The 18,824-nt window shown below is 36.9% G+C and overlaps 1 protein-coding gene and 1 pseudogene across 2 annotated transcripts in view; both read right to left on the reverse strand.

Annotated features, from left to right (window-relative positions):
* Positions 1-4,296: 4,296 nt before the first annotated feature.
* LOC307051237 (17S U2 SnRNP complex component HTATSF1-like) lies at positions 4,297-6,583 on the reverse strand (annotated as a pseudogene). Its single transcript has one exon. The product of its transcript is annotated as a 17S U2 SnRNP complex component HTATSF1-like (transcript).
* A 775-nt stretch (positions 6,584-7,358) lies between these two features.
* Positions 7,359-18,824, reverse strand: part of SLC27A6 (solute carrier family 27 member 6) — a 57,913-nt gene continuing 46,447 nt past the window's right edge. The window contains exons 6-10 of the mRNA XM_079702543.1: positions 16,931-17,021; positions 13,980-14,178; positions 12,598-12,695; positions 11,299-11,429; positions 7,359-7,942 (exon numbers count right to left, since the gene is read on the reverse strand). Coding sequence (XP_079558669.1) covers positions 7,766-7,942; positions 11,299-11,429; positions 12,598-12,695; positions 13,980-14,178; positions 16,931-17,021 — 696 coding nt within the window. The 3' untranslated portion in view covers positions 7,359-7,765. The remainder of the gene's footprint in view (positions 7,943-11,298; positions 11,430-12,597; positions 12,696-13,979; positions 14,179-16,930; positions 17,022-18,824) is intronic.

The following is an 18,824-nucleotide window of genomic DNA, read 5'->3' on the forward strand; positions in this document are numbered from 1 at the left end:
GGCTAAAGGATTATCAATTTTGTTTATCTTTTCAAAGAACCAGCTTTTAGTTTCATTTTTCTTTTCTACTATTTTCTTCATCTCTATTTCATTTATTTCTGCTCTGATCTTTATGATTTCTTTCCTTTTACTAGCTATGGGTTTTGTTTGTTCTTCCTTCTCTATTTGTTTTAGGTGTAAGGTTAGGTTATTTGAGATTTTTCTTGTTTCCTGAGGTAAGACTATATTGCTATAAAGTTCCCTCTTAAAACTGATTTGCTGCATCCCATAGGTTTTGGATCATTGTGCCTTCATTTTCATCTGTCTCTAGGTATTTTTTGATTTCCTCTTTGACTTCTTCAGTGATCCATTGGTTGTTTAGTAGTATATTGTTTAGCCTCCACGTGTTTGTGTTTTTTACAGTTTTTTTTTTCTTGTAGTTGATTTCTAATCTCATAGCTTTATGGTAGGAAAAGATGCTTGATATGATTTCAATTTTCTTAAATTTACTGAGGCTTGCTTTGTGGACCAGCATTTGATCAATCCTGGAGAATGTTCCATATGCACTTGAGCAGAATATGTATTCTGCTTTTAGAATGGAATGCTCTTTAAATATCAATTAATTCCATTTGGTCTGAAGTTATATTTAAGGCCTGTGTTTCCTTATTGATTTTCTGTCTGGATGAGATGTCCACTGATTTAACTGGGGTGTTAAAACTCCCCCACTGTTATTGTGTTACTGTCACTTTGTCCTTTTATGGCTGTTAGTATCTGCCTTATGTATTGAGGCACTCTTATGTTGGGTGCCTATATATTAACAATTGTTATATCTTCTTCTTGGATTGATCCCTTGATCATTATGTAATTTCCTTCTTTGTCCCTTGTAACAGTCTTTATTTTAAAATCTATTTTGTCTGATATGAGTATTGCTATTCCAGCTTTATTTTGGTTTCCATTTGCATGGAAGAACTTTCTCCATCCCCTCACTTTCAGTTTGTATGTGTCCCTAGATCTAAAGTGGGTCTCTTGTAGACAGTGTACAAAATAAGACAGGTCTTATATTTTGTATCCATTCAGCCAGTCTACGTCTCTTGGTTGGAGCATTTAATCCGTGTATATTTAAGGTAATTATCGATATGTATGTTCTTATTGCCATTTTGTTAATTGTTTTGGATGTGTTTTTGTAGGTCTTTTTTCTTACCTTCCTCTTTTGTTCTCTTCTCTTGTGATTTGATGACTAACTTTAGTGTGGTGTTTGGATTCCCTTTTATTTTTTTGTGTGTGCATCTATTATAGATTTTCAGTTTGCAGTTACCATGAGGTTTTGATGTGGCCGTCTATATATAAACAAGATTGTTTTCAGTTGCTGGTCTTTTAATTTCAGATGCATTTCCAATATCCTACGTTGTGCTTTCCTCATCTCACAATTGCTTGTTTTGATATCATATTTGTGTGTGAATGATTTTCTTCCTTTATTGTATGGTTGGCTTTATCAGTGAGCTTTTCTATTCATAATTTTCTTGTTTCTAGTTGTGGCCTTTTCTTTTTCACCTAGAGAATTTCCTTTAGTATTTGTTGCAAAACTGGTCTGGTGGTGCTGAATTCGGTTAGCTTTTGCTTGTCTGTAAAGCTTCTGATTTCTCTGTCAAATCTGAATGAGAGCCTTGCTGGGTAGAGTATTCTTGGTTGTAGATTCTACCCCTTCATCACTTTATATTGTGCCATTCCCTTCTGGCCTGCAGAGTTTCTGCTGAGAAATTGGTCAATAACCTTATGGGAGTTCCCTTGTATGTTATTTTTGCTTTTCCCTTGTTGCTTTTAATATTTTTTCGTTGTCTTTATTTTTTGTCAGTTCGATTACTATGTGTCTCAGTGTGTTCCTCCTTGGGTATATCCTGCTTGGGACTCTCTCTGGACTTGGGTGACTGTTTCCTTTCCCATGTTAGGGAAGTTTTCAGCTATTATCTCTTCAAATACTTTCTCAGGTCCTTTCTCCCACACTTTTCCTTCTGGGACCCCTATCATGCAATTGTTGGTGTGTTTAATTTTGTCCCAGATATCTCTTAGACTGTCTCCATTCCTTTTCATTCTTTTTGCTTTATTCTGTTCTGTAGCAGTGAATTCCACCATTCTGTCTTCCAGCTCACTTATCCGTTCTTCTGCCTCAGTTACTCTGCTTTTGATTCCTTCTGGTGCATTTTTCATTTCAGTTATTGTATTGTTCATCTGTTTGTTTGTTCTTTAGTTGTTTTAGGTCTTTGTTAAACATTTCTTGTATTTTCTCTATCTGTGCCTCTATCTTTTTCTGAGATCTTGGATCATCGTCAGTATCATTACTTTGTATTCTTTTTCCAGTAGATTGCCTATCTCCACTTCACTTAGTTGTTCTTCTGGAGTTTTATCTTGTTCCTTCATCTAGGATATATTCCTCTGCGGTCTCATTTTGTCTGGCTTTCTGTGATTGTGGTTTCCATTCTGCAGGATGCAAGGTTGGTTTGTCTTACTTCTGCTGTCTTCCCCTGGTGGATGAGGCTGTCTAAGAGGCTTGTGCAGGCTTCCATTTGGGAGGGACTGGTTTCTGCCCACTGGTAGGTGGAGTTGGGTCTTATCCCTCTGGTGGGCAGGGCTGAGTCATGGAGTGTGTCAATCAGGCAGCTGTGTGCTCAGGAACACTTTAAGCAGCCTGTCTGCTGATGGGTGGGGCTGTGTTCTTGCCCTGTTGGTTGTTTGGCCTGAGGTGTCCCAACACTGGAGCCTACAGGCTACTGTGTTGGGCTAGGTCTTGTTGAGAAAATGGTGGCCTCCAAGAGGGCTCACACCAATAAGTATTCCCCAGAATTACTGCTGCCAGTGTCCTTGTCCCTGCAGCTAACCACAGCCACCCCCCCACCTCCACAGGAGACCCTCCAGTACTACCAGGGAGGTCTCGCCCTGTCTCTTATGAGTTCACTGCTTTTTTCCCTGGGTTTTGGTGCATATGAGACCCTGTGTGGACCCTCCAAGAGTGGAGTTTCTGTTTCCCCCAGTCCTGTGGAATTCCTGTGATCTAACCCTGATGGACTTCAAAGCCAGATTCTCTGGGGGCTCCTCCTCCAATTGCCAGACCCCCAGGCTGGGGAGCCTGACATGTGGCTCAGAACTTTTACTCCTGTGGGAGAACTTCTGTGGTATAATTATTTTCCAGTTTGTGGGTCATCCACCTGGCATGTATTGAATTTGATTTTATCGTGATTGCACCACTCTTACAGTCTCATTGTAGCTTCTTCTTTGTCTTTGGATGTAGGGTATCTTTTTTTGGTAGGTTCCAGTGTTTTTTGTTGATGGTTTTCAGCAGTTAATTTTGATTTTGGTGTTTCTTCAAGAAGAGGTGGGCTCATGTCCTTCTGCTCCACAATCTTGTCTCCCAATCTAGTCTCCAAAGATTTTAAAGAGCTATGAATTAGTAAAAAAAGTTCATTCAGATTTATAGCATTTTAATCTAAATTAAAAATATAAAGTCAAAACAGTTTTTTAATGGGAAAGGTAAAGAACAGCCAGATCATCAATATAAAAATTAAATGCCAATTTCTTCATTTACTTAATACTTTTTTAATAAAGACAATCCATTCTCATTTATATAGTGGTAACATGGATATCCTTAGATTATTTAACTTTTTCTATTCATTAAAAAAATTTCTTTCTCTTAGAATTATGGATTTTTGCAAAGCTGATATTATTTCTCTTTCATTTTTTTTTTCATTTGAAAGTGTGACCTTTTATTTCTATGCTACTTATGGTTAACCTTTACATTTAAAAAATATTTTAACTTTATAACACATGTTTTCCTAACAATGACAAAAAGGAACTATCTGCAACTTCTTTTCCCACCAAAATAAACTTTTTAGCATGTGGAGGCAACATGAGGCAAAGTCAACTTTACTTCTGGTTGTACAGAGAATTAGGTTTATGGGCAAAGGAGTTTGCTGCTGGGTCCTACTCTACTTCCTTTTTTTTTTTTCATATTAACAACTTATTTTTTATTTTTGAATATCACAAACTTCAATCAGAATACTTTAAAAATATTATTCTGTATGCGCTTAACAAATTTGACAAAGGGCAAGGATCCAGTTGACTTGTATTATGCTATGAAGTTTGAACTGAATAGCCAATTCACATATATTTAAAATTGTTAAGTACAGGTAACCATGAATACTTCACTGCATTAATCTGATGGCATCCTACCTCTATGCACACGTTCATGTAACACTACTAGTAATTACCCTGGAGCAGAGGCAAAATGGAGACGGAGGAATTGCCCTACAAAGCAAGTTTAAGGGACTAAACAGCGTCGTCATCATCGTCATCACTACTGAGGACAAAGCTGCTGCCTGTGGACCGGGGGGCCCTTCCTCCTTAACATTCCCTAAACCACCTGCAGTCCCTCTCTCATCGGAATCTTCAAACAACTTGTCACTGGAATTGTCATCAAACAACTTCTCAGTGGAATCGTCATCTTTGAACATCTTTTCATCTATGTCTTCATCTTCCTTTACCTCTACATCTTCCTCATCTTCTTTTCCATCTGAATCTTCAAACACCTTTTCATCTGCATTGTCTTCTTCATATTTTTCATTTGCATCTCCCAGCCCCTTTTCTTCTGCATCTTCTTCATCCTCCTTTTCATCCGACTCATCGTCAAATACTTTTTCATGTTTCTTCCTTCTCATCTGACTCTTCGTCAAATTCCTTCTCAGAGCCTTCTTCATCAAACACTTTCCTGGAGCTGTCATCTTTGAATTCTGATTTTTCAGAGTCATTTTCTTCTAACTCTTCTTCAGAAACATTTTCATTACATTCCTTTTCAGAGCCCTCTTCCTCAAAACCTTTCTCAAGGCCGTTTTCTTTTAACTCTTTTTTCAGAGTCATCTTCAAACTGCTTTTCTGAGCACTCTTCAGACCCTTGTTCTGAGCTGTTGTCTTCAGCTGCCTTTTGGGGGCTGGCCTCCTCCTCAGACTCCTGCTCAAGGCCATTCTCATCAGGATCCGTTTTGGGTCTCTTCTTTTTGGACTCTCATTCAGGGCCATTCTTTTTTGACTATTTTTTAGTACTACCCTCTTCATGCTATATCTCGGGGCTGCCTTCTCTGGACTCTCCATTGGAGAAGTCTTCTTCATGCTCTCTTTTGGGACAGCCTTCCTCAAAGTCTCTTTCGAGGCAGCTCTCTTCAGATTCTTTTTGGGGACAACCTTCTTCAGCCTCTTTTTCAGGGCCACTTCTTTTAGCATCTTTTTCAGAAGCAACTTCTTCATCCTCTTCCCTATCTTCTGTTTTTTCAAACTTCTTTTCATCTATAAGTTCTTCAAATGACATTTCAGTTGCGGCTTCTTGAACATTCATTTGAGATGTGCCAGGGTGCTCTGAAAAATGCCTAACTCTAGAAGGCCCCACCCTTCTGGAGCACAGATGGAATCTGAAAGCTGAAGGCCTCTGTTGGCCTCGGGAGTGTTGAGGAAAGCCTCCCATCCTCTCAGCCTTTCCTCCCTTTCTCTTGTGGTCTCCTCCACCTGATAATCTGTAGTCCCATCCCACACTTGGGCAGTGATTTGATGGCCACCAAACCACATTCCATTGAGGGTTTGAATACAATAACCAGCTTCCTCCGGATCCCTAAAGGACACAGAGGCCAGACCATGAGGGTGCCTATCAAAGAGAAGGAGCTTCCTAATTTGTCCAAACTTTGAACACTCTACTTGAAGGTCTTCTCTGATCTCGTTTGGCACCAGTGGATCATCCTCAAAATCCATACGATGAAACATTTTTGATGATGACAACTTGCTTATGGTGTATTCAGGATTGGCCAGCTCTTCTCTAAGGTCTCCAATCCAACTGCTTTTGTTGCATAGACAACTTTTTCTTGAAGTCTTTGCACTTCTTCTTCTGCTTTGAGGTGTCATATTCCCCTTTCAGTTGAAACTTTGCCACATCCATGTGTAATTTGTAGTCTCTAATTTCATCTTCATCCAAAAGTTTTAATGCGAGATCCACAGATTCTCTCTTCATATAACAGCAAAGTCCATCTCCTTTAAGAGTTCCTTGATTATCTTTGTAAAGCTTGACCTTAAATTCTTCTGTTTGAAGATCTCTCATAATAATGCAAAACTTGGACATGAGCTGTATAAATTCATCCACTGTAATGTCTGGAGGCAAATCAGACACATATACATTTGTGTTTCTGTCTTCTTCAACATGAAACCATCCTGATTCAGCCTTTCTCTTTTCTCCCCTCTTTTTGGGATAACTGGGTTCGGGAGTTTTTCTTTGTGGAGGTTCTTCTGTAGTCCTAGCACTGACATCTTGGACACTCGCAGTAGAACTAGATGCACCATCATTAGAAAATCCATAATTGGCCTGATATGTAGCAATAAAATCTTCAGTGATCTTAGGGAACCAAGCCTTCTTGTCCAGGTCCCATTCATATGGGGTGTCAGTCAGCTGCTGCCCGAAAGAATCAGTTTCTCCACTGGGATCTTTCTGGGTATCACAGTCCTTGGTGTCTCCATACAATTCTTGCATTCGCAACTGCTCATCAAACTCGTCATTCGCATCCAAGTTGTTGCCACTCATGTTGCCAACTCAGCCCAGGGGCAGGGTCCAGGTGAGCGAAGAGGCCAAGCTGATGCTGGTTCACCCTGCCAGGTCTTGCTGCTGCTGCTCAATCCAGAACACGGCAGGAGCGCAAACACGAGCTGCTGCCACCGATTGGGTCTGAGACGACTGCGGCTCCCGCGGCAACGTCCAGAAACCACTTGAAAATGGAGGCCCACTTAGGCTGATGCAGTCGCCATTGTCCCCTACCCTGCTTCTTAGTCCAGCTCCACCACCCCCTCCCATGGAAGTTAGCTCACTTTGGTAAGAGAGTCTCTTATATGTTTTTGGCTTGAGGCAAACACTGGAGGCTGGTGCTTCTACATGGAGATAAGTACCATTGTGCTTATTACACTATCCTTATGATACATTTCCCAGTTAACTACTCAAAAACCTGTTCACACTCAAAGCCTTTATGCCTCTGATCTTAGTGTTCACACATGGGCCCTAGTCTAGTCTATTCTTTCCCTGTATTATTAGTGGTTCCTATAGCTCTGTAGCATCAATTTAGCATCAGTTTGATCCCATTTATATATCTTCCCAAGATTCCTAAATGCTTTGGGCTTACCAGTTTTCGTGCTTTGTTGTTTCATATTTTTACATTTCTTCTAGCATCTTAATGTGAGTTTAGGATAAGGGAGACAGGAGCGCATACCTTCCTTTGAATGAATATTTACAATTTTTAATTTACAAATTTTTTAATTTACAAATTTTTTAGTTTACAATTCAAAACATCAAAACAAAACTTCAAAACTCATATTAATAAAGATGGTTTTATTGAGTTATAGGACAGGGCACATAAAAATCAAATATTTGATTAAAATTTAACCCTTTACTCAAAACTAGAAATTTTAAATATTAATAAGTAAATTTTTTAGCAGATGTCTAAATTGTTAACCACTTATTAATTATTTAAAAACTTTAAGGCAGATATTTACTTATGCACTGAATCCCAAATAGGTAAAAAGAATAATCACCCAAAGTTTGTTATCAATTAAAACAAATTAAAGTTAGTACTTAATTAAAGAAAAATTGTTGCAAGTTAAGGAAATATAGCACATGCTTAATGTCAGTTCCCTCTCCCCATTTCATATTAAAGAATCACATACTCTCCTTTCACTTCTCCTAAGCAGCATAGGAAAATCCCATATATAAAAAAGCTTAAAGTTTAATCTTCCCTAATATTATCTGATCATAAATTTCTTTGGTCAATGGAATGTATGATTTTTTCAACTTATCCATGAAGTAAAGTGGATCAGAAATTTTCAATGGACTAAATCCTTCTTCCACCAACCGAAACTTCTGTAGTTTGAATGTTCCTGTTGTTTCCATCTTTTCCTATAAAACAGTGACCAGGATTAGTGGAGTCAGTCAATATTATGTATAATTTACAAATAAAATATTCAACAATATAGACTGTAATATTTAATTATAACATTTTTATATCCAGTGACCATCTCTATTTTCACTACTAATAATTTAACATTAGAAATTTTAAAATGCTCTTTAGAACATTTAAATCTTTACCTTGATTTTCCTGTGAGCTTCATTCAACATATAAGAATTATCAATATAGTTAATAACTGATTACAAATATGTCTAAAACATATAGGTTTATTTCTTCAATCCAATGTCAAGGCAATATTATGTACAAAGAATGCTACTAGACGGCAAGAAGATAAAAGCTATAAAAGACAGCAATCTATTCCATAAGGCAGAATACTGCAAGAACCAGAGGGGGTAAGGAATGATCTAAAACTTGGGTTCCCAAACTATGCACTGAGGTGCTTCATAGTACCTCAGTGAATTGCCAGAGTCCCCATAGGATATTTAAAAATTTCAAGGTAAACCCAGTGACATCTGTTGTCACACTACCAACTACTTGGTCGAGGTAGTTCAGTTTCAATATTAGTTTATGATACATTCTTTTCAATGACGTCATATCTTTGAGAAACAGGGTTTTTGGTGGTTGCTATGACAAAAAGCAAGTATAACCAAAAATCAAGGTGGAATATGGAATTAGTCTGGCCCTGTTCAGCACAATCTAATTCCAACATTTGAGGAGCTGTGCAATGCCCAACTTACATCTCCTTAATACATGTGGTTATTTAAATATGAAATAAAAGCATTTTTCTTTCCATTTATATGCATTATTTTTTCAAACAGCAACTAATTTATTAGACCTAAATAGTTATTTTGCGTTGCCCTAAGTAGTGAATAAATGAATGTTTAGGTATTTGTTTTGGCCCAAGAGTGCCATGAAATAATTACTAAGACACTAAAGATGTTATGAATTGAGAAAGTTTAAGAATCTTTGCTTTAAGGAATTTAAAGGAGACAAGGATATTATCTCTGTGGTAGTTTCAGGCATAGGGAAGCAACCTTGTTTTAAGTCAGATGACAGGCAGGGTCCATACAAGGTTCTATGAGTAGTTAGAGCATTTTTATGCATCCTTCTGAACGAATGCAACTAAGTCAACTTTTCTTTGAACCTTCTTCCTTGATCTCATCCTCTACCCAACACTGTCATCACAGAATGAGATGTAACTGTGGAAAAACACATATTCTTTTCTCTTTTTAAAAAAATTAGTTCACATTATACAATTTGACAGTCTGCCTTCTTTAAAAAATAATTATTCCCGGTATGTTTCTCCAGGTTAGGTAATTTTCATCAAAATGGCAATTTTTAATGGTCTCATAAGATCTCATCTAATTATAATATGTTAATTAACCTTACTCTTATTCTTGAACCTATATAGAGAATATTTAAAACTTTTACTACATAAATAATAACATTTTATATATAACATTTGTGCATCTTTAATTATGTCCTAAGGGTAAATTTCTGGAAATGAAATTACTAAATCAAAATATATGCAAATTCTAAGAGCGTGATCACATATTTACCAAATTATTTTTGAGAGAGATGATAACAATTTGTGTTCCCAGAAGCAAAATGAAAGGACCAGTTTAATTTCATCTCAGCCATACTGAGTAATATCACATTTAAAATTTTTTTGTAAATTTATTGTCAAAAAGAATCCTTTTTAAATTTGTGCTAAACAGATTTTTAATAAGATAGTTGTCTTATTCATTTTGTCAGAAGTAACTTATATGTTTGCATTTTTTATATCAGATCATTATAATTTATTTATTAAATAATTTTAGTGCCAACTAAGTGTCATTCATTGTGCTAACTATAGCAAATACTGTAATAAACGTAACACTCATGGGCCAAGTTTTTTAGGTGTTTAATGATCCTAAAATATTTTCTAAATTTGTACAAGACTGATTTAATCTTACAGAGGGGTCCTATGACAAAATATTTCTTCTGCTTAATGACAGTGAATTTTAAGTTGCCCTTGGAGGAAAATGTTTAAAATATTATTTGATCCATCAACTTTCTACTCTACTAAGAATTAAAATCCATTCTTTCTGGGGCAAGATGGGAGGGGTAGGAGGGAGCTGGGTGTGGTTATAAAAGGGTAACGTGAGGGAGCCTTGTGGTGGTGGAATTGTCCATATCTTGACTATGGTCATTGATGCATGAAGCTACACAGGTAATAAAAATGTATAGAGCTTAATACACACATACACACAAATGAGTACAAGTAAAACAGAGGAAATTTTAATAAAATGAGTGGATTGTATCAATGTCAATATCCTGGTTGTAATCATTTACACAGGATCTCTCTGTATTGTTTCTTACAAATGCATGTGAATCTAAAATTATTTCAAAAATTTCAATTAAAACCGTCTTACTTCTTTTTCATATTTAGCTACCTTTATTATTTCAGAGGACTGCTATGAAAATAATCTGACACAATATATGTAAAAGCTCTTAAAATATTATGTAAATGGAATATGTATTCATGACAGTTTAGATGATGTGTCTCATTGGCCAAGCAGTGACTTGGCCACAAGGATTACCCAGCAAATGCTTTAAAAAAGAATATTAAGTCAGCTATTGCTCTATCAGGGATGTAACAGTGATATGACAAACATATCCAGAAAAGTTCTATGTGATTGGATGTTAAGAGAGGATGAGGACTAGCTTTGGGAAATTATATTTGAGGCACAATATTAAATGAATAAATGGCTGGATAAATGAGCAGGCAAAGTTACCCAGGAGCTGAGAAAATTTGTTTTCTCTTTATTGGACTTTACTCCAGCAGCCTAACAAGAGAAAGCCCACCTCTCAAAACCAATGAGTTCAAAATTCCCCCAAAATATAAGGTCCCCGAAGGAGACTGGACAGAATGAAGATAAAAAATTAAAGGCAAAATTGCTTAAAGCCAATTGCCTTGAGGGTCTACACACATCCTGCAGACACTTTGATGTCAGCTTGGTAGAACCTAATTTTAGGTACACAGCACCAAATGTCTTCACAAAGCATTAAGGCATGTGTAAGATTTGGGTTTGGCTTGCCACCATCACTGGGACCCTCATTTATCTGATTGAAGAGGAGGAGAGCAACAAATAGGACAACGACAAAGACTTCCTAGCATTTTATTGTCCTCCCTTCTATAATTAGGCTTCAAATATGGCATAAATTAGCATCCCAATGCTTTTCATTGTTCTGGAAATTTTCTAATAAAAATAAAATGCACCTATTATCTAAGCGGTAAATATTATTTTATAACTAAACCATCTCCAGATTCCTGGTCTTAAATTTTATGGGTAGGTAAGATTACCTGAATTCTTAAAAATTGTGGGCAGGCATAAGCCGGTAAAAATGTTACAACTTGTTCATAAACTTTTTCCAAGTCTAAAGACGTATTTGGTTTTAAAGTTATAGAAGCCATTCCTGCTTTTCCTTCACAATCTGAAAAAAAAAAGTTTGTAATAGCATCAGTTTTACAAGTGGTAGGTGAACTTTTAAAAAAATCCAGTTAATTACACACTAATTGTTACAAATATAGACATTACATCTATTGCAGCAATAACAATGCAACAGTATCATAAATAAGTGGGTCTTTCCCTGAGCATATGATTTACTCCCTAGAAATGATTTAGGAGAAAGGAAGTGCAGAGTCTATGTTTAATTGTTTACACTACAAAAGCGAACTAGATGGAATAGAAAACACCATAAGTGACCCATAATATGCATCCTGCCACTATTATTATAAAATATTAAGAGGAAACATTTTTTTAAAGGCAACTATATTTTAGAGAAATGTCCATGTTAAGCATCAATGCAAAAAATAAAGGGTATTATTCAATATCTTCAAGTTAAGAAACTAGAGGCAGGTATTTCCACAACTAATTCCACAGATCGCTTACTGCTTATCATGCCACCTTTTTTCCAGGGCTATGGAATCTCTTGTAGCATTTTCCCAGCACCCAGTGCCTGTCTATTAGAGTTAATGTCCTCTTTCTTTGCCCCCCTATCCAAACATTCCCACACTCAGTGTCCCCTGCACCTACAAACATTAATTGGAAAATACTGTCATTTGCTTTAAAAAAAAAAGGCAGTAAAGGGGAATAGCTGTCCTGTGATTTCAAGTTGGTCACTTTTCTTTGCCATTGTCTCACCAATGTGAGACAATCCTCATAGGCATACTTATAATGATAAATGAGGCCAACCACATTTTAAAATAATTTCTGAAAAAGATTCAACTTAACTACAAGTCAGTGTTATTAAACATTTAAATTAGAACAAGTTCCTATTTAGTGGTATGTATAAACTCTAGTCATCAAGAGAAAAATAATAGACCATTGAAAAGCTCTAAATATTCTAGCAGTGAGTCACTGATCAGAGTTTTCAAGATCGGCTTAGAAATACACACATACATTAAAATGCAGTTGGTACCTTTCCCCTGGTGTGACCATGAAGTTTGCGAGCTTGGTCTAGGGCATTACTTGCCAAGCCAAAACTAAGATATTTATTTTAATATGTGAAAAATGAAATGCTGAATTAATAAAATTGTTGCAAAGTGAAAGGAAAGTGGCACATTCTGAGAACCATTTCCAAACCTGAAATATATTCATACCTGGTACAGCCACACCATAGACATTTGTGTCCTGTATGAAATCCAACATTCCAATAATATCAGCAACCTCTGTGGTTGCAATATTTTCCCCTTTCCATCTAAACAAAAAACAAGTTCCAGTTAGTTACCTATACTTGAAGAATGAGGCGCCCAGCTTTAAGTTTTAGTGCCTTGCATTTGGCTCTATGCAAGCACCTAATAATAAAAAATAATGGCAGTTTCCAAAATGAAAAACATTTCTAAGGAAGAACATTTTTGAGAAGTCAACAAAGTTAGTATCTGTTTTTTATTTAAAATTACATCAGTATCTGTTTTTTGTTTGTTTGTTTGTTTTTGAAGTACGCGGGCCTCTCACTGTCGTGGCCTCTCCCATTGCGGAGCACAGGCTCTGGACGCGCAGGCTCAGTGGCCATGGCTCACGGGCCTAGCCGCTCCGTGGCATGTGGGATCTTCCCGGACCGGGGCACGAACCCGTGTCCCCTGCATCGGCAGGCGGACTCTCAACCACTGCGCCACCAGGGAAGCCCAGTATCTGTTTTTTTATTTAAAATTACATTATCTGTGTCTCATTGGTATCAACTGGTACTGTAAAAGGGTTTTTTTAATATGTCATAAAAAATAAAATAACAACAAATCCCTCTTTGTTTTGTAATATAATAACAGTGAAGTACAAAGCATTCTCTATCTCTAATGATAGAAAAAACTGAAAGGAAAGCTATAGTTGTCTTTCGGTGTACTGACCCCCTTGAATTTCTAGGAATTAACCCCTTTGGCTCTTTTAATGCATATGAATGTTTTAATTAAAATGATTTTACATAAGGTGACCTCCTAACATGTCACAAAGAAGGTGAGGAAATAGGAGGTATAACTCATTTATTCATTCAAACGTTTTTGGACTGTCTACTGTCTGTCCTCTACTGTTCTATAGTCATTGATTAGTAAAGCAAAATAAATTCATAAGCCTAAAATAACCCTAAGGAATTAAAAAAGCAAATATAAGAAAGGGAAATTTTGCTGTTTCACTATTTTTGCCATTAGGTCAAGAATTAGACCATATTTGACTAAATTGGTTTTCTGTTTTAACCCTACCAATTAGACTTCACATCAGCCTGCCTGTATCATATGCTAAAAAAAAAGGAGCTCACTGATTTGGACCCAAATGATTCATTAAGATAATTACAAAAATGACATCAAAATGTAACTTATGTTTCAATCTAGAAACAGATGCGCAGTGAATTTTTAAACTGGGAGACATTATTGAGATAAAAGCTCTCCGTTCCCTGAAGGTAGACAGCAGGTGGTGTATAATGTTTCCATAGAGCCTCACTCAGAGCAGGGTTCACAATCACGGAGCAAGCTTTGCAACCGACGCTATTTCATACCTGAAAGTGTCTCCAATACGGTCCCAAAAATAAAGGAAATTCTCCTGGTCTTGGACCATTAAATCTCCAGTGTTAAAGTAAACATCTCCCTTCTTAAAAACGTCACAAAGCAATTTCTTTTCTGTGTGCTTCCTATTTCCAGCATAGCCAAAGAAGGGATTCTTTGCATTCACTGGAGAAATGAGAAGTCCAGGTTCCCCTGGGAGAGACGTATTTTCAGTGATTTGATTAAAACGATTATTACACACACCATGCATGTACCTAAGTTACATATGACCAACACATCCAGTGTAGCTTATCTTACTTTCCTCTGAACTTATTTTTATTATATTTGACATCAATTACTCTGGGTGCCTAAATCTAACACCATTTCACAGACTGCCAAAGCACAAATCACTTTGGAAAAACTAACAAAAAGGAAATTGAATGTAAAGAAAGGAATATTAAATTTATTTTACATCCTGGGTGGATACAGCAATGGCTACTTTTTTTGATTATGTAGATTCTAACACTGATAATAATGACAATTATATAAATAACAACTACAATAATAATTTTAAATAAGATTATGATGGTAGCAATATTTATTTATTGGGCACTTACTATGGAGCAAGCCCCATGAGAAATGCAACTGTCACCTTATTAATTTTTCAAAGAAATCCTTTGAAATTGATCATTATAATCCCTATTTCACAGGGAAGGCACTAGGGTCCAGAAGAAGGAAGTATGTTAGCAAAGCCCAACAGATAAAAAGGAATGGACCTAGAACTCAAATTCAAGTCCCTATGATTTTTCTGTACAATATTATCTCTGATTTAATAAATATGTTATTAGAAGCTTAAGAATATGTTTTATTCCTCTGGAATGTTACTCTGGAAATCCTCAATGGACAGGAGATAAGCCACGAAATTTATTAGTTTTACTTACATTTAGACACATTATTTAAAATAATTTTTAATCAGACTTATTCAAGTTAATCAAGATACTGCCCAGCAATCAACAAGGTAACTACTTCTAAGAGTAGAAGACAAAGGGGAGCAGCAATCACTTCCCCAGAAGATTTCAAGGCCATTGTTGGCTTGTTTTGGCCACTGTGAAGACAACTAACATCTATGTGATGGGTTAGATGAGGCTGTATTCCAGCAAACTCTAAAGCGATTTATGTCATTTTAACACTCCCTTTTCAATTCTTATTGCTCCCACTCCTCTGGACATTATGGGTTCCAAGGGCACACATGCCACTGGCCAAGACTAGTCTGCCCTGACTCAGCAGGGACCCCTCACTGTCACTGTCATCACCGACACCATCATTATCATCGTTAGCATAATCACTGCCATTGTTACACTTATTGAGCACTTTCTGGGTACCGGTCACTATTCTGAGCACTTTACATATGTATCCCATCTCATCCTCATCACAAACCTGTAAGACAGGGCCTCATATTGTATTCATTTTACAAGTGAAATTGAGGAAGAAAAAGTAATTTGCCCAATATTACACAGCTGCCAAATGTTGAAGTTGGAATGTTTTTAACCAGGTCCATCTAAATCCAAAGGCTCTCCTCTCTCACGTATCCCATCCATCTACATCCCCTATATACATTTCAGAATTCTCTAAGTCTCTTATATTTCCCTTAAAATTTATGCTTTATTTTTCTTCTTCAGGACACAGGTGATAGTTTCTTCACTGACAAATTAATTATTGCGAATGCTTAAAAAGGTCAGAGTGTATACTTATCTTTCCCTCCCAGGCATACTTTATGAAAGACACAATGCTTTAATGTAAAATAAAATTGAGCAATCCATAATGAGAATTACAAAATTGTAAAGCAGATATTTGGGGACAATCTGTTTTTGAAAAACCCTGAGGTTGCATAAGTGGTTCTGGGATTCAAGTTCCAATATCAGATATTATTGTAATTGTAATAAATAAAACACACTAGAAAAGAGTGCTTAAATAAAGTTCTTTGCAATCTTCTTAGAAGTGACTTTTTTCTTAGATGCTGTCTATAGAGTTGAATTAGAGAAAGATATTTGATAAACGCTCTTGAAATTCAGAGGATTGGGAAATTTGTTTTTTAAAAGACAAGGCTTATATTTTTGTCCAATCTTTCAGCTACCAGGAAAACAACCAAAACCCTAAAACTAAAACAAAGAAACCCGGGTCTGTGACCTTTATCTCCATATTTGAAGTCATCTCTGAAATGTAATTTAAACATATTCTGAGGCAGTAAAAAGTAACTTTGGCCTGATTCTTTCAGACTGGATCTCAAACCAATTCTAAGGGCACATCTCTACATTTAATTTTCTAGATTGATTATATGCAGCTGCATGTTAACTGGGGCACTTGCTTTCATTAAAATTTCTAACCCAAAACTATGAGAAAGACTAGCCTGGTGGAGGAGGAGTGGGAGGAAGAAGAGAAAGGGGGGGAGGTAACTGGCCACATGACAGGCCCTCCAGAGGGCTCTGCATACATCATCTCATTAAACTATCAACAATCACCTCCCGAAAGAAATACTGCCACCTCCACTCTGCATATGAAGAAAATGAGACTCAGACAGGTTGAGTGACCTACCCAAAGCTGGACAGTTTCTAAGTGTGAGAGCCCAGATTTAAATCCAAGTCTGTCTCACTTTCCACTATACATAGAATCATAAATTGCCATTAATTTTTATATTATATCTTGGTGGTACAGGACGTCAGACATATGCCACTGCAAGAGTGGTGGATTAAGAAAACTATAAGCCCACAGCAATCACTTTTAAATTTTCGTAATTACCATCTGAGTGACCCACGTGGGGCCTCTAACTTCTAATAATTAAATCATTCTACCTGTATTAAAATTCCATTAAATTAGAAATAACCATTCTTTCTCTTCTAAATTCAGTAATTAAAGAGAAATTCAGGAACTTTGCCTGAGGAGACATCTTCAAATACAAGAATCTTACCTTTTTTCACATGACTACACCATCCGTGTTCATTTCTAATGGGTTCATCTTTCTGAAAATCATACTTTATCAAGTCAAAAGTGAAAAAAAGCTGCAAAAACAAAATGAAACAAAACCAAGATTTATTTACTTGTGCAATGACATCTCCTGGTAGTAGATTTAAATCTCAGTCAACTGAAATACAGAATTAGAATGTGGATTTATTAAAACAAGTAAGCTTTCCTGGTAAAAAGTTAAATAAATATTTAAAAATCAAAACTGAAGGTGTTGGTAACCAGCGCTCATGTACTGGCATTTACTTTCACTTCTTTTATGCTGCACCCTACCTTAGAAAAGCGTTACTAATTTTAATCTTTTTTTAAGTTTTTTTTTTTTGATGTGGACCATTTTTAAAGTCTTTATTGAACCTGTTACAGTATTGCTTCTGTTTTATGTTTTGGTTTTTTGGCCCCGAGGCATGTGGGATCTTAGCTCCCCGACCAGGGATCAAAATCTTAACCACTGGACAGCCAAGGAACTCCCCTAATTTGAGTACCAGGAAGCAATCCTTGCACGAAATCACATACTCTGCTAACTATAGTTAAGAGGACACTTTCTTGCCTTCTCTTTTTTGCAATCTTTCAAACATCCCTTGAAATGGAAAGTTTTAATAGAACTAAAATGTCAACTATGTGAATGCAAGGATTGTGTTGTGTATTTTAACTTATGATCCCTTGAAAAGGGATTAGATGCCTCAAAAGTACTTGCTTTTGTCACTTACTTAGACCTTTTCCCAGGCCTTTCAACTTAATGTCCTTAAACTAACCCTCAGTACTTCTGTACACAGTTGTGGTGTAAGATGGAAATTTGTTGGAACATCCTCATCACATCAGGAAACAAGCTACTTGGACATCTCTCCTTGACCTCCAATATTTCCAGCTCCTCTGCTCTTGTAACATTCATATTACCATGTCATGCAGATTCACAGATCCTCAAAATCTGACCCTGGGAGAGAATTGCACATTGGTTCAATCCAACTCCCTCATTTCATGCATAAGAAAATTGAGGTTTTCCCAATCAATCAAACAAGCAATCTTATTAAGCTGAACCAGCACGTAGTAAACTAAAATGGAGGTGATAAAATGAAGTGAGAAAAGATAATAATTAGGAAGGACAAACAAAAGAGAGCAAGAGAGAAGAAGGAGGAGCATGAGGAGAAGGAGAGAAATGAACAAATAAAGAACAAATGGGAAAATATGAATAAAATTAATGAGATAAATGTAATAGTATTTTTTTTTTTTTTTTTTTTTTTTTTTGCAGTACGCGGGCCTCCCACCATTACAGCCTCTCCCGCTGTGGACCACAGGCTCCGGACGCGCAGGCCCAGCGGCCATGGCTCACAGGCCCAGACGCTCCGCGGCATGTGGGATCCTCCCAGACCGGGACACGAACCCACGTCCCCTGCATCGGCAGGCGGACTCTCAACCACTGCGCCACCAGGGAAGCCCTGTAATAGTATTATTTATTATCAAAGACTAAACACAAACATCTCAGGAAAGTCAGCATGTAACTACAACCACAATTCATTGTTTGAATTAAAATACAAATGAGAGCAACTAATATATATATATTTTATAAATTTATTTATTTATTTATTATTTTTGGCTGTGTTGGGTCTTCGTTGCTGTGTGTACGCTTTCTCTGCTTGGGGCAATGGGGGCTACTCTTCATTGCAGTGCATGGGCTTCTCATTGCGGTGGCTTCTCTTGTTGTGGAGCACAGGCTCTAGGCGCTCAGGCTTCAGTAGTTGTGGCTCGTGAGCTCTAGAGCACAGGCTCAGTAGTTGTGGCACGTGGGCTTAGTTGCTCCACGGCATGTGGGATCTTCCCGGATCAGGGATTGAACCCGTATCCCC

Source organism: Hyperoodon ampullatus (genome assembly GCF_949752795.1).
Source record: "Hyperoodon ampullatus genome assembly, chromosome: 4".
Classification (NCBI taxonomy): domain Eukaryota; kingdom Metazoa; phylum Chordata; class Mammalia; order Artiodactyla; family Ziphiidae; genus Hyperoodon; species Hyperoodon ampullatus.